The sequence below is a fragment of the Myotis lucifugus genome, unplaced genomic scaffold (assembly GCF_000147115.1).
Source record: "Myotis lucifugus unplaced genomic scaffold, Myoluc2.0 scaffold_338, whole genome shotgun sequence".
NCBI lineage: Eukaryota > Metazoa > Chordata > Mammalia > Chiroptera > Vespertilionidae > Myotis > Myotis lucifugus.
This window is the reverse complement of record NW_005871386.1, coordinates 376208-392231: the sequence shown is the minus strand read 5'-3', so window position 1 is coordinate 392231 and position 16024 is coordinate 376208. Positions and strand designations below refer to the sequence as shown.

At 41.4% G+C, this 16024-nt stretch overlaps 1 protein-coding gene across 1 annotated transcript in view; it reads right to left on the bottom strand.

Moving 5' to 3' along the window:
• The window catches only part of LOC102428524 (IQ domain-containing protein H), a 124595-nt gene that overhangs the window by 29646 nt on the left and 78925 nt on the right, over positions 1 to 16024 (bottom strand). The window contains exon 11 of the mRNA XM_023764583.1: positions 13401 to 13687. Within this exon, the coding sequence (XP_023620351.1) occupies positions 13401 to 13687 (287 nt within the window). The remainder of the gene's footprint in view (positions 1 to 13400; positions 13688 to 16024) is intronic.

Here is a 16024-nt window from a genome sequence, read left to right as displayed (position 1 = left end):
TTTTGACTCGAGGGCCACAATGGGTTCTTAAACTGGACCGGAGGGCCGGAACAAAAGCATGGATGGAGTGTTTGTGTGAACTAATATAAATTCAAAGTAAACATCATTGCATAAAAGGGTACGGTCTTTTTTTTTTTAGTTTTATTCATTTCAAACGGGCCGGATCCGGCCCGAGGGCCGTAGTTTGCCCACGGCTGGCCTAGACTCTGCGGGGTGGTAGCCTGCCGGGCAAAGCGTGATGAGGATGGGCCCGCAGCCCTGGTCCCAGCAGGGCAAGGAGCTGGCACAGAGTTCGCCTTTCCTCCCCAGTTTCCTCAACAGCTCCAGTAAATCACATACCTGTATATTTTTTACAAAGAACTACCTTGGTTGCAGAGTCTGTACACAAGAAACACGGAATGTCGGAGCGATGGCCTTGGTCTAGTCTAGCCCCCCTCAAACTCTAAGCATGAGCCTCAAGAGGGAAAGAGACCTGGTCAGGAGTCGAGTTCAGACCAGAACTCGGAGCTCATGACTTCAAGTCCAAGGCAAGTTTGTTTACATTTGGAAATTCCTGGAGAGGAGAATTAGACCGAAAACAGGGACTTCTTCTTATTCATCTCTGCATCCTGCACAATGCCTAGTGCAGCACCCCTGCCTGATATGTATGCACAATAAATCTTGGTTGGATGATTCAATGAAATAACACAAAGACAAAAAAAATTGTCCCTTTAAAACACAGATAGGAGAGATACCATTCAAACCCACCAGGATGGCTGAAATAAAAAAGATAGTAACAAGTATTAACAAAGATATGAAGAAATTGGAACCTCATACATTGCTAGTGACGTTGTAAAATGGTGCAACCACTTTAAAAAACAGTTTGGTAGTTTCTCAAAAAGTTAAACTTTCAGCTACCATACGACCCATCAATTCTAATCCTATATATAATCAAGAAAAATGAAACCAGGTACACCCAAAAACTTGTACATGAATGTTCATCTATATATATAAAACCCTAATAGGCAAATAGACCGAAGAGCAGAACAACTGAACAACCAGTAGCTATGATGTGCGCTGACCACCAGGGGGTACGGGTGGAATATGGTGGGTGTCAGCTGTGGCGGATGGTGGAGCAGGTGAGCGGGGGCACCAGACCAAGGCGGGGCACCAGTCGCTGTCATTAGGGTGAGCCTCTGGTGGTTACTGAAAATTCTTTGCTCCCACGCGCCGTGGTCCCACCTGGCACTTGCACCCACTCCTGGTGCCTGGCTCCGGCCCCAATCGCTCAGCAGGTGTGAGTGGTGGCTACCAGCCCTAATCACCCCTGAGGGCTTCTCCACCTCCCCCTGCTCCTGAGGGGCAATCGGGGCTGGCAGCCGCCTCTCGCACCCACTGCCGGGTGCCAGCCCTGCTCGTACCTGCAGTCAGCTCTGAAACCCACTACTGGTGCTGGCTCCTCACCACCAGTGGGTGCAAGCGGGGCTGGTGCCATCAGCGCGTGGGAGCGTGGCAGCAGGAGCGGGGCTGCTGGCAAACAGGGGACTGGGGGTCATGGTGGGAGGGGCTGGGCGGGGGCACGGATGATGGGTCGAGACCCGCCCCTGTGCCCATCGCAGCCTCGCGGCCCACAGTTCCTTTCAAGGTGCACAAATTCGTGCACTGGGCTCCTAGTAACACTATAATAGTTAAAAAGTGTAAGCATACCAAATATCTATCAACTGGTTAACAGATAGTTAATAGTTAAAAAGTAGAAGCATACCAAATGTCTACCAACTGATAAACAAATGTGGTACATCCACACGGTGGACTATTATTCAGTCATTTAAAAGAATGAAGCATTGGTTCATGCTATAACATGATAAACCTTGAAAACATTATGTCACAAAAGACAAAATGGACAATCCCATTTATATGAAATGCCCAGATAAGGGAAATCCATGGACACAGAGAATGCTTTCTACTGGCTGGCGGGAGAGAGTATGGGAATGATTTCTAATAGGGTCAGGGATTTTTTTTTGTGTGTAAGAGAAATGGTCTAAAATTAGATACTGATGATGGTTGTATAATTCTGGGAGTATACTAAAAACTACATTAGTATATTTAAAAGAGTGAATTTTATGGCATGTGATATCTCAATAGAGCAACACAATAAGAGCAACACAATGGCTCTTATGTTTAAGAAAGCAAAATGTATGTTTAGAGGAATATACATATTGTTAAAACAGTTCTATTTATGCAAAAGATTCATGTAACTTTATAAAGGTTTTCAGGGATTTTAAAGGATTTTAAGTGCTGTGTTAGACTGTACTAGTAACAGATGTTCAATGGCATGTTTAAGTTTTTGTTTTACTGAAAAAGCAATGGATTACTTGATATTTTCTTTTTAAAAAATCCTACCAAAGCCACTACATGTTAAGTATAGCCCAAATTCATTATTTCTGAAAAACATAAAAGACTTAAAATAACATAAGGGCCCCTAAACATAAACATCACTATAGCGGAGCTAGAAGATTTCGTTTGCTAAGTATTCCCTTCAGAATTCCAGTGTTTTGTGTCACTTCTTGTGCTTTTTTCTATGAAGACAGATGGTGTCAGTAATTGCCTATATATTTAATTAAGTTAAAAAGCTACATAGGAAGGTTTTGGCAAAAAGTAGAAAATTTCATGCTAGGAACAAAGAGAGCAAAAGGAAGCAGAGATGGATAGCCTAAGACACTCTTCCTCACCAAATACACAGTTTGATATCCATGTATGTTGGAATGTGAGACTGGACGTCATTAATCTAATGATAAGAACAAAAGCATGTATTCTGAAAGGTAAAGCCCATACTAGAAATCCAGATGGCAGGTCTCATATCTTTAACCAGACAATAGGGAATGGCTCTGCCTATTGTCCATATCACCTCCAACCTTGGCTCAATGTTGACTGGTTATTCTGAATTCTTCTGACTCTCAGTTGTGGTTGTTCTTTTTCGCCTGGGATTTTTTCACCTAGCAGGCTAATTATTGTGAAATTATTATGGGGAAAAAAGCAATAGCTACTTGTAGAAAGTGGTTTGGAAAACTGACTTAACCATTCTTGTGGTGTCTGTTTTCAATGTTCCCATCCCGTGAATCCACCTTCTGGCTTAATGGCAATATGGCGCTCCCAGCTGTGGTGCTGTGCGTGGGTTTGCTCATTTAAACTCTTAAAGCTTAAAAATGGCTACCACAACACTGATTTTATTCCATTGCGCTTAGTCATTAACATTTAATGATTACCTTATGTGCTGAGCACAAGGATGGAATATGTTAAAAAAAATAGGAGATGTGTTTTCTGGCTTTAAGCTGTTCAACTCAATTCAACAAGCATATTGAGGCTATACAAGGGAAACATACATTTTCTTTGGTGATGGTAGTTGAGGAGGAGGGAGTGACTTGCAAAGGATGTTCACCATCAATTCAATGCAGTACCACAGGGAGCGTCTGCTGTGAGAGGAGGAGCAGGCTCGGCAGCCTGCTTGGTTTGAACCTTAGCATGGTTTGAACCCTGGATTTGTCACTTAGGAACTGTGTGACCTTGAACATGTCACTCTAGCCTCGGCCCTCCTTTGTAAATTGGGGATAGTAATGCCCATTTCTCAGGGTGTGAGGATTAGAAATATTACATGTAAAATATATAACAGAGTGCCTGGCACTTGCCAAAAATTCAATACATTGTTAATGTTATCATTAATAATTACTTTGGCCATCGATACTGTACCTCAGCCCCGAGAAGCTGCAGAAGGAGGTGGCAGTTGAAGAGGGATTGATTCAGGTGGGTTTCTAGGAGGAGTTGGATTGTGAAATATGTTTTGAGAGAAGGGAAGTGGTATAGTGACAGGAAGGCAAGTTTTAGGAATGAAGGTGGCATGTGGGAGGCAGGAAGAGAATGTATTTATCGAACCTGGGAGGAACCAGGCATGTCAGCTCGCTTGTCCCGGAGAGCACTTTGGATATGATCAATGAGAAAAGCAATAGTGCCACATGTGGGGAGGCGGGTAGTTCAGGGCAGTTTTTTACTTTTAAGATTTTCTAATTGATTTTTTATAAAGCTTTATTGTTGAGTATTATAGATGGTCCCTCCCCGCCCCCCTCCCCATTGCTCCTCTTTACCCAGTTCCCCTTCCCCCCATCCCAGGCCTTCACCGCCCTATTGTCTGTGTCCATAATTATTACAATATTATTGACTATATTCCCTATGCCGTGACTGGTAACTACCAATGTGTACTTATTAATCCCTTCACCGTTTTCACCCAATACCTAATCCGCCTCCCATCTAGCAAATCTGTTTGTTCTCTGTTATCTTTGAGTTTGTTTCTGTTTTGTTTGTTCTTTAGATTCTACATATTAAGTGAAATCATGTGGTCTTTGGCTTTCCCTGTCTGACTTATTTTACTGAGTATAATACCATCTAAGCTCATCAATGTTGTTCCAAATGGTATAATTTCATTCTTTTTCATGGCTGAGCAATATATATATATATTCATTTGCCTACTGATGGGAACTTGGGTTGCTACAAGACAAAATTTATCGCACAAAAACAGGTGACAGCTGGAAGTAGGAAAGGGCCATTCAGCTTTGTTTCTGTGATACTAGGGGACACGCTGTAAACACACAGATGTGGAGAATCTTCTGGTCTTTCTTAGCATTAGCAGGGAGCCTCTTCCTCTCCCCCAGCTGCTGCCCCCTGTGGAACTGTGGCGCCTGCTGAAAGGTACAGGATGCAGGTGAATGCCAGATCGGCTCATCCTGAGACCTCAGAGTCCAGAGTTTCATTCAGAGAGAGCAAGACTCTCCATGATGAGAGCGGGCATCTGAAGTCTTGGGCGAGGTGAGATGTAGACAGAGGAACTGGGCCTATTATATACTATGTACATCAACCAAAGTCCTAGCCAATGCTTAGGCTTGTGTTCAATTTTCTGAAGGTCAAAATTTACAAGGTAAGGGGTTAACCAAACATTTAAGGACAGTCACAGGCAAAATTGGCCACTAGATTATCTGCACTATCCGTGTTAAGAAACAAAATTGTAATTGTCACTATGAAATTCATTGTCATCACTGCCTTTGTGTTTATTGTAAAAGTCATTACCGCCACCATAATTATTATTTTTTGTATATTATAGGTCTGTTTCATCAACGCAAAGATGCAGCCCTTTTAAAGGGACGGGTCTTTTCCGTTAATGCTTCAAAACCCTTGGGATCTATTTTCCTTTCCCTAAGTATTAACTTGTGATTAACAGTGTGCCTCTTATAGCATTAGAAACACTGAATAATAGCCACTTCTGTTTATACCAGAGGCTTATTAAATTTTAATTTAGACATACACTGTTAACTTTCTTATATATAAATAAAACACCTTCCCTAAAGAGAAAAAGTAAATCTCATTGAGCTCCCTCAGCGAATACCTTGTACATCTTGAAAACCGAGATAGGGAGATCTTGCAAATGAGAGTACTGGAGGGGGACTCAGAGAGAAGTATTCATTTAATACATATTTATTGTGGATCTATTCTATACTAGACATGGTGATAGGTGCTGAGTATACAGCAATGAATAAGAAGGAATTATGATATTTCTGTAGACCTTGGTTTTCCACTCTCTGAAATAAATGTATTCACTTTTGATGCTTATATATCACTTTGTGATTATGAAAATGCTCACTGAGTTTTAAAAATAATGCTAATTCAATTCAGATTCCACTCACAGTTTGAGAACCTGCTGAGGGCTCGGGTGACAGCTTTCCATGTGATTATGCCATTTGATTTAATAAGAACAGCACCTTATATCTGCTCAGCCTCTCAGAACATCCTGTGGGAAGGAGGGCAGGAATTCGCCATTTGTCAATGAAAAAACCAGGCTCAGAGAGGTCCAGTGGGTTGTCAGAAGTATCACAACTGGTAAGTGGAAAGGCTGGGGCCCGAATCCATTACCAATCATGATGAAAATATTTTCAACTATCTCATTTTTTAAAATTCTAGGCTGATAAATTTGTATTTAGGCATTCTTATTTTTTATATTTATTTATTACATTGATTGGGGTGACATTGGTCAACATGAACATATAGGTTTTAGGTGTGGGTTTCTATGTTAAAAGACCTGCATATTGCACGGTGTGCCCACCACCCAAAGTGAAATCTTCTCTCGTCACCTCATATTAGGCCCCCTTCTCCTCCCACCCCCTTCCCTCTGGCAACCATCACACTGCTGTTTGTGTTCATGTTTCAATTTTATACCTCACATATGAGTGAAATCATATACAGTGGGGCCTTGACTTACGAGTTTAATTCGTCCCGTGATGGAGCTCGTAACTCAAATTACTCATATGTCAAATCAACAGTGAACGAGTGAGACACGTGATGCTGGGCTGATGTTGTGGTGTTCACTGTGATGTTCGCTGCGCCAACTAGCGGTGGGGTATCTGAAGCTGGCTCGTAACCGAATTTTAGCTCACAACTTAAAGCAAAAAATCAGCCGAGAGAGACAGCTCGTATCTCGAAAAACTCATTAGTCGAGACACTCGTAAGTCAAGGCCCCACTGTAGTTCTTAGCTTTTCCTGACTGACTTATTTCACTTAGCATAATGTTCTCAAGATCCATCCATTCATGTTGTTGCAAATGGTGCTATTGCATCCTTTCTTATGGCTGAGTAGTATTCCATTGTGTATATGTACCACATCTTCTTCTTTTTTAAAAATATATTTTTATTGATTTCAGAGAGAAAGGGAGAGGGAGAGAGAGATAGAAACATCAGTGTTACGAGAAAATCATGGGTCGGCTGCCTCCTGCACACCCCCTACTGAGGATCCAGCCCACAACCCGGGCATGTGCCCTTGACCGGAATCGAACCCAGGACCCTTCAATCTGCAGGCCGACGCTCTATCCACTGAGCCAAACCAGCTAGGGCGTACCACATCTTTTTTATCCAGTCCTCTAATGTGGGGCACTTTGGTTGTTTCCATGTCTTGGCCACATGAATAATGTTGCAATGAACACGGGGGTGCATATCTTTTCGAATACATGATTTCGAGGTTTTCAGGTATATGCCCAGGAGAGGAATTGCTGGGTCATTTGGTAGTTCTATTCTTTTTTTGAGAAATTGCCAGACTGCTTTCCATAGTGGATGTACCAGTCTGCATTCCCACCAGCAGTGGATGAGGGTTGCCTTTTTCCCACAACCTCTCCACCACTTGTTATTACTTGTCTTGTTGATAATGGCCACTCTAACAGGTGTGAGGCGGTACCTCATTGTAGTTTTTTTAAAAAAATATATTTTATTGATTTTTTACAGAGAGGAAGGGAGAGAGATAGAGAGTTAGAAACATAGATGAGAGAGAAACATCGATCAGCCGCCTCCTGCACATCTCCCACCGGGATGTGCCCGCAACCCAGGTACATGCCCTTGACCGGAATCGAACCTGGGACCTTTCAGTCCGTAGGCCGACGCTCTATCCACTGAGCCAAACCGGTTTTGGCTCATTGTAGTTTTGATTTGCATTTCCCCAATTGCCAATGAGGTTGAACATCTTTTCATATATCTATTGGCTGTTTGTATGCCTTCTTGGGAAGGTATATTTTCAGATCCTCTGCCCATTTTTTGATTGGGTTGTTTGTTTGGTGTTGAGTTATATGAGTATTTTAAAAATATGTATCTTTTGGAAATTAAACCTTTGTTGGAGCTTCTGTTTGCAAATTTCATCTCCCTTCTGGTTGGCTGCCTCTTTGTTTTGTTGTTAGTTTCTTTTGCTGTGGAGTAGCTTTTTAGTTTGATATAGTTCCATTCATTTATTTTTGTCTAGGCACTCTGAGAATCAGGTTTCAGAATATATTGAGATTCTGTGCTATACATGGAGGTCTACATTTTTGTCTTTCCTCGCAGTTTGTATTTTGTAACCAGTCTCATTTCCTTTTGTATCTAGGGAGAGCCATCATTGCTAATCGCCTACTGCCGTTTTCTTCATCTAAACTCTTTTCTAACCTTTTTGTATTGTTTTTTTTTTGTATTGTTGAGAGACAACAGCATCAATGCTCATAACGGAGATAGTTATTTTAAAAGTTCATACTATCTAAAAACAAATACGTTTTTAATCTGGGAATTTCAACAGAAAGCATCTTTGCCAATCTATTTGTTTAGTGAATTTTACATAAAGGAACTGGGGAATGATATATAAATGCATAATTACATGATATAAGTCAGATACAGTGTTTGTAAGACTTAGATAATAACTTTACCCATGTATGATTTGATCTGTTCTACCACCACCCTTCACAGCATCTTTCCTTCTTACCCTCCTTCCAATCCTATCTTTCAGCTCAAACCCCACCTCTTCTGTAAATATCTTTGTTGATTGTTCCAGACAGAAGGTAGTTAAGCCAACATTCCCATTTTAATGTCTCTTTTTATTGTCCTATGTAGTTGTCACTTAAGCTTTTTCTTGTAATTCACTTTTTAAGTCTGTCTCCCCAAATAGATTGCGAGCTCCCTAAGGGCAGGCACCAAGGACACTTTTTGCATCATTGCAACCCTCTAGCACCTACCATAATGTCTTGTGTATAATAGATGCTCAATAAACACTTGTTCTTTCTTTGAGAATTTCCCAGAAGTGAATAAGTAAGCTCAACAGATCTGGATCTTCTAGAATTTTCAAAAGTCTATCAATCAACTGGCTATCACATGACTGACTATCATTGTGGTAGACATCATGAAGAGGTAAAAAAAAATTTTTTAAGGTCCAGGGCTTTCTAGAGGATTTAGAAATCTCAGGGAGGCAACATTTATGCCCAAGAACCAGTAAGACGACAACAATTGGGTGCATGTGTATCAAATGAAATTGGATGAGGGATGTGAAATCAGCTTCCACACGACAGGGAACATGTCTTATTGAATCTCTAACCCCTCGGCGTCCAGCATGGAGTGGAGTAGGCTCTTGGAAAATATTGGTTCAATGATCATGTCAGTCTCTCCTCAAGGCCTTTGGTCGGTGCTGCATGGCCCTCCTGGAACCCACTAGATACTGACATCCAGGACACACCGGGGTTTGGCAATAGGTGTGCCACTCCTTGTGTAAGGGTGGATCCCTTCGCAGTAACAGGAGGCAGGCCCCCTCCTTTCATCTCACGTGGGAAGTCAGATCCCCAACCTGGCTGCCTCGTAGTTCCAGGTACCTGCATGGAATTTCCCCGTCCCTGGGATGCTGGGATCTTGGACCTACATGCACTGGCAGGAGTGGTTTGTACTATGCTCCGACCAGCTCCATTTCCCAGGACTGGCCCTTTTCCTCTTATTCCCAAGAGACCCTGGGTCCTGCCAGACGATTCCAATATTGAAAGCTTACATTTCCCAAACCGTTCCTCCATGTGCCACCCTAGAACCACATTCTCATCTCCTCAGGTCTGACAGGATTTTCCACACTCTTGGCTGGAGCCCATTCATAATTGTGGGCCTATCCTTGGCGCACCACTGTTATTTTATCCACCTTTCTTTGGACCCTGGTCCCTCTGCTCTTACCACGCCAGCACGGTAAGCTGCAGGGGCAGACAGCAAGAATTTGAGATGGATGCAGTCACCTCAGTTTCTGCCTCCCAAATCTACCGCAAGACATGTTTGTATGTAAGATCATGTATGTGGAAGTGCTTTGTAAGTTATAACATCCTATACAAATTTATGATTTTCATTATTCAGTTTTTTTCCTGATTATATAATGCATGCTTACTTTGAAAATGCAAATGCAGAAAACCCAAAACTCTCTGTATTGGTTTCCTATGGCTGCTGTAACAAATTGCCATAAACTTAGTGGCTTAAATGGTCAGATATCAGAAGTCTCCCTGGGCTAAAATCAAGGTGTCAGGAGGGCATCATTCCTCCTAACGGCTCTAGAGTAGAATCTGCTTCCTTGCCGTGTCCAGCTTCTAGAGGCTGTCTGCTTCCATTGGCTCATTGTCGCTGCCTCCATTCCCAAAGCCAGCAGGACCCCGTGACTGCATTGGCCAGCGGGATAATCCAGGGTCATCTTCAGTCTCAACAGCCTGAAGTCAGCCACAGGTACATGCTGGCATTTATGGTAACATTCACAGGTGGCAGGGGTTAGGATATGACATCTTTTGAGTGGGGGGAGTATTACTCTGCCTACCATACCCTCAGTCCTCCAATGCAGAAATAATCATTTGTAACAGCTCTTATTTCTTTGTGCTCTGCATACATTTATTTTTCTTTTTATAAAATTATATATATGTATATATTTAGTGCCTCAAAAAATGTATACACATACTTAGAGTAATTATAAAGGCAAGGCTTATTAAATACATTTTATTTAGAAAATTGAGCTATCAGCTGTGTATAATATACATGTACATACAGTGTGTATACATTTTTTGGGGGACACACATTATAGTTACAATTTTATATATTGTTTTGTAATCTGTTTTACCCTTTCAATATTCCATAAACAGTTTCCTGTTAGTTATTCTTTAAAAACTCGAGTTTTACTGTTTTTATAGCATTCAATTCTATTGATCTATCATAATTTGCTTAACAAATTCTCTATTACTGGAATTTGGAGTATTTGGAAATTTTTACTATTCTTGATAATGCTGTGATTAACATTTGTGTACATAAATCTTAGTGATTATTTTTTGTGATATTTCTAAAAAGTAGACTCTAACTATTATTAAATTTTGAATGTAAAAAAATAAGTACTATGAAAATACTATTGGGATAAATAATTTTTGAACTGGAAGGTTCTTCAGAAGTCAAATAAGCTCACCTACTCATTTCACAGCAGAGAAAACTGAAGGTGAGAGAAAGAGAGAAGCTCAAGGTAATACAGTACTTTAGAAAAAAAACTAGAGCTGACTATTTGAAACTTTACTATGAGAAGGAACGTTACAAATAAACTTCAAATGCAAATGACAGAGTTCAGTATCCAAGCAGGTGGGGCCCATTTGTGGCAGGTGAAGAAGACAGCAGGATCGGTTGGGAGATTAGTTGTTTACATTGAACAAATAAATACACTGATTGAGCAAATAAGCAAATGTATTGAGAAAAAAGAGACTAAGGTTTATCACTTTTGAAAAAGGTATTTATTTTTAAGTATGGAAAAGGGGAAGTCTAGAATCTTGAGGTGTTAGATTGGAATTAGAGATATTGGCAGGAATGCGTGGTCTGAAAATATATGCACTAATAGAGGCTTGTCAAATTGAGATCAGCACAATTTTAAAGCTATGACGTTAGGTAACAACTAGAATAATAAAAGCAAAGGATGAAATAAATAGAAAAATATATACATTGATAGATATAGAAACAGTCATAGAAGCATAAATATATCTATGTCTGTGTGCATATTGAGCATATATTATCTATTTCTTGCCTTGTCCACTGAAAGAGAGTGGAAGCAATGACACTCCAGTAGCAATGAGAGCGCTGAGAGCTCAGATCTTAATACTGTCTTCCACTAGAAGGATCCAAGGCTCTTAGGCTGATCCTAGGTCTGGGTCAGGGAAAGTGGACGATAAACCTAAAACATCCCATTGTGTTAGAAAGTAAGACAATGCTCAAAGAATAATGGGAACACACCAAAGGAACACAAGAGCCACCCTGAAGGGTCTCCCTCTAGCCAAATCTGGGACAATTTGAACCTCAAAATGATGAAAGTACATAATGTAGTTGACTAAAGAGAGTAGAAACTCATGAGTTCCAACTGTTATAAATACATACATGCATACACATATACACAATCCATGCATACTTACATATACACATGTACACATACATAAATGAAAGATGGAGAAGAAAAAGCTCTTCTGTGCAGTAGATTGCCAATGAATAAATGTAGAACGAAGTATGGAAATAAAAAATTACAATGGGACTACATCAAACTAAAAAGTTGTTGCACAGCAATGGAAACCATCAACAAAATGAAAGACAACCCATTGAATAGGAGAACATATTCACCAATGATACATCTGATAATGGGTTAATATCCAAAATTTATGAAGAACTTATACAACTCAATACCAAAAACCCCCAAACAATCCAATTAAGTAATGGGCAAAGGACCTGAATAGACACTTCTCCAAAGAGGACATACGGATAGCCAAGAGAACTATAAAAAGTTGTTTAATGTCATTAATCATCAGAGAAATGCAAATTAAAACCACAATGAGATGTCACCTCATACCTGTCAGATTGGCTATTATCAATAAATCAATAAACAACAAGTGTTGGCAAGGATGTTGAAGAAAGGGAACCTTTGTGCACTGTTGGTGGGAATGCAGACTGGTGCACCCACTGTGGAAAGCAGTGTGGAGTCACCTCAAAAAGTTAAAAATGGAACTGACTTATGACCCAGCTATTCTACTTCTGGGGATTTATCTGAAGAAACCCAAAACACTACTTTGAAAGAATACATGCACCCCTATGTTCATTGCAGCGTTATTTACAATAGCCAAGATTTGGAAGCAGCCCAAGTGCCCATCAGTAGATGAGTAGAGAAAAAAAGGATGTTCTGATCTATAAAAAGTTGTGCAACTATATACTATATATTGGTAATCAATGTGCAGCAAAAGCATACAGATGTTGAAAGGAATCAAAGTCCCAAATGTGAGACAGTGGCCACCTCTGGGAAGAGGAAGGGCCACACGAGGAGGACTGGCAAGGAGTACATAGGACTGGAGTGGTATTGGCACCATTTTATTTCTTAAGCTGGGTCAGGACATATACTATTAATTATATTATTATGTAAACCTTTTTATATTTATAAAATATTTTTAACACATTTTTTTAGAAGAAAAAAATTGACAACCTAAGTTTCTGCTGAATTACTAAGGAAAGGAACAGACACAAAGACTCAACTCCCTTCTGATGATCAACATTCAATTTAAAAACAGGTTCTAGACAGGTTCAATCCCTATATGGCATAAAATAAACTCATGAAAAGACACAGAGAATTAAGGCCCCATCAACAGAGCTATGTGGCATGAGCTGTGGTCATTTAAACTCCAACCATACCCAAATGAGAAGACCCTGTATTTCCAGACATAAAGCCCGGTCTCACATGGATTGGCACAGACCATGTGGGTGCTGAATTACAGTCAGCTCAGCCGGTGAGCAGTGAATCTTAGAAGCTCCCTTCCATGCCCGGTTGCATGGGTGTAAACCAGTGGTTCTCAACCTGTGGGTCTCGAACAATGAAAATACATCCTGCATATCAGATATTTACAATACGATTCATAACAGTAGCAAAATTACAGTTATGAAGTAGCAACGAAAATAATTTTATGGTTGGGGGTCACCACAACATGAGGAACTGTATTAAAGGGTTGTGGCATTAGGAAGGTTGAGAACCACTGAAACAGTGTGGAGTCTACATATTTTAGAAGTTCATGTGGCATCAAGTCGACTTACCTGCTGTTCCATGGTGCTTGGGTCAATAAAGGTCACCAGGTCTATAGAAAAGTAACCGACCACATTTCTCAGTTTACAAGCTTTTCCAATTTGGAGGCACAAAGAAATAAGAACTTGGGAATTCACTGAGGCCTGAGGCATGGTGGTACCAGAGGAGATGAAGGGGCCCTCTGCATGCAACTGGTCCCCCGTGGACAGCACTCTGATTTCTCCGTTGGGCTCTATGAGCATGTCCACCGTCAGGTTGGTGACACTTTCCACAGGTGGGTATGCTTCGACCACACCTCCTGGTGGGAAAAGCATGGAGTAGGTGAAAGGATTCGCTCCCTGGACTGAGCCCACTTAAAGCAGAAGGAAAGAGGCCAGGCCTCGGCAGATGGACTGGGTCTCACATGCATCTGCCGTGTCTTGGGAGACTTTGGGCAAGTAGCTTAAATTCTCTGAACTTCCTTTCCCTCACCTCTACAATGGGTGTAATAAAACCAACTGACCAGGTTGTTGTGAGTCTTAGAGGTGCGGTGTTTATAGTATGTAGCCCAATGGTTGGCATACAGAAGGGCTCCATGGATGGAAGTTTTCTGATCATATTAAGGGAGGCACCAGAAATATCTCCAAGTGTATGCCCATTCATTATATAAATGTGAACCTAAGATCAATAGGCAGATCCCTTAGGGGCAATTAGCTGCCCATGGCCCACAGTTCATACCTTGATGACTAGTGCTCTTTCTGTTCAACTGCACTGCTTTGTGAAGTTTTGACAGGTTAGGGCTTTTATCAGGTGTAAGAGAACACTGACCATCATGTCGGCCAAAGGACTCCTATTGAAAGCCAGATGTAAATCATTTTTGAAAATGCAGAGCCAGGAGATGCTGCCATTCTTGAGGGACAGGTTGTGCCTCCTCCTTGCTGATAATGAGAGCTTTATAATTTACTAGAGGCCCGGTGCATGAAATTCGTGCACTGGGGGAGGGAGTTGTCCCTCAGCCCAGCCTGCACCCTCTCCAATCTGGGACCCCTTGGGGGCAGTCAGACATCCCTTTCACAATCTGGGACTGCTGGCTCCCAACTGCTCGCCTGCCTGCTTGCATGATTGTCCCTAACCACTTCTGCCTGCCAGCCTGATCACCCCCTAACCACTCCCCTGCCAGCCTGATAGATGCCTAACTGCCCTCCCCTGTCAGCCTGGTCGTCCCCAACTGACCTCCCCTTCAGGCCTGGTCCCCCAAAACTGCCCTCCTCTGCAGGCCTGGTCCCCCCCAACTGTCCTCCCTTGCTGGCTTGATAGCCCACAGCTGCCCTCCCCTGCCAGCCCTCTTGTGGTGGCCATCTTGTGACCACATGGGGGTGGCCATCTTGTGTGGGGGTGTGATGGTTAATTTGCATATTACCTCTTTATTATATAGGATCATATTTACCTTTTGCTCTGCATAACAAAAAATCACAAATTTGATGCTTAATCACAGCAACAATATTAGCCCCAGCTAATTTTGTGGGCTAGCCCAGTGGTGTTCACAAATATCACATGGCCCTGACTTTCTGTTTTTTAGGTCTAACATAAGCCTTACTGTAGATATCCCATTTGTAGAAAACAATTTTAAACATTACTTGTAAAGAATTAGATGATGTAATTTAAAAATCAAAACAACTAAGTGTCCCCTAGAGATGGTGGGCTCAGGAGGCTGACAGTATGAAGATAAACTTGGTCTGTTATTTCACAAACATGCTGGGAGGTGACCTCTGCCCACAGGCTTTGAGCAGCATCCACGGTGAAATCCTGAGACTTTAGCGGTTCTTAAATGCAGCCATCTGTTATTTTATACAAAGGCACTCTCCTTACATTCTAGAAATGTTGTTGGAACTGGCCCTAAAGAAGGCTGAGTTTTAGAAGGAAAATGGACTTATTTTTTTGGTTGGTTTGAGATATGCTTTTCTTCAAATGAGGGCTACTAGGGTGTGCTGTACCTGAATGCCAGCTGTTGGGGAGTTAGCAAGGTTAACTCAATAAAACAACAACAAAATTTACACAAAAAACCATCGAGTCTCTCTGATTTAGATAACTTTATGGCTTTAGCTGTCACCTACATTTCGAAAGACAGTGCTTCAGTAGAAACACATTGTCCTTTATACCTACATGATTACTTAAAATTTTTACTTCAAAGTGCCTTATTTGTATGGTCCTCTCAGCATCATAACCACAATGTTTTCACTGTTAATTTTGTTCCTTTCAAAGCAATTAATTCCCTTTTAAAAATAAAAAGGTATTGCCTTTGATATAATCCTATGGCAATGCAGAAATCAAATTTGTAGGACATTTTGTGGCCATAAGCACACTTGAGAGAGCAGAAATGAAATGAGCCAGGCAATGGTGGGAGGTGGTGGGTGGTGGCCTGAGGGTCGGAAAGCCTGGGGGACAGCCTTGTTCAATCAGTGAACATTTACTAGGCCTGATGTATGCACTAGGCTCAGAGCTGGGCAGAGGTTTGAAAACACATGACTTACTAGAACGGTTTTTTTGAGCTGGGCTAAAATGGTAGGATCTCACTGTGTTCCCTTCACCACGCAGTAGTGATTTTACCCAAGTGACTTCTTAGCTTTGAGCCTGTTTCTTCATCTATAAAACTGGT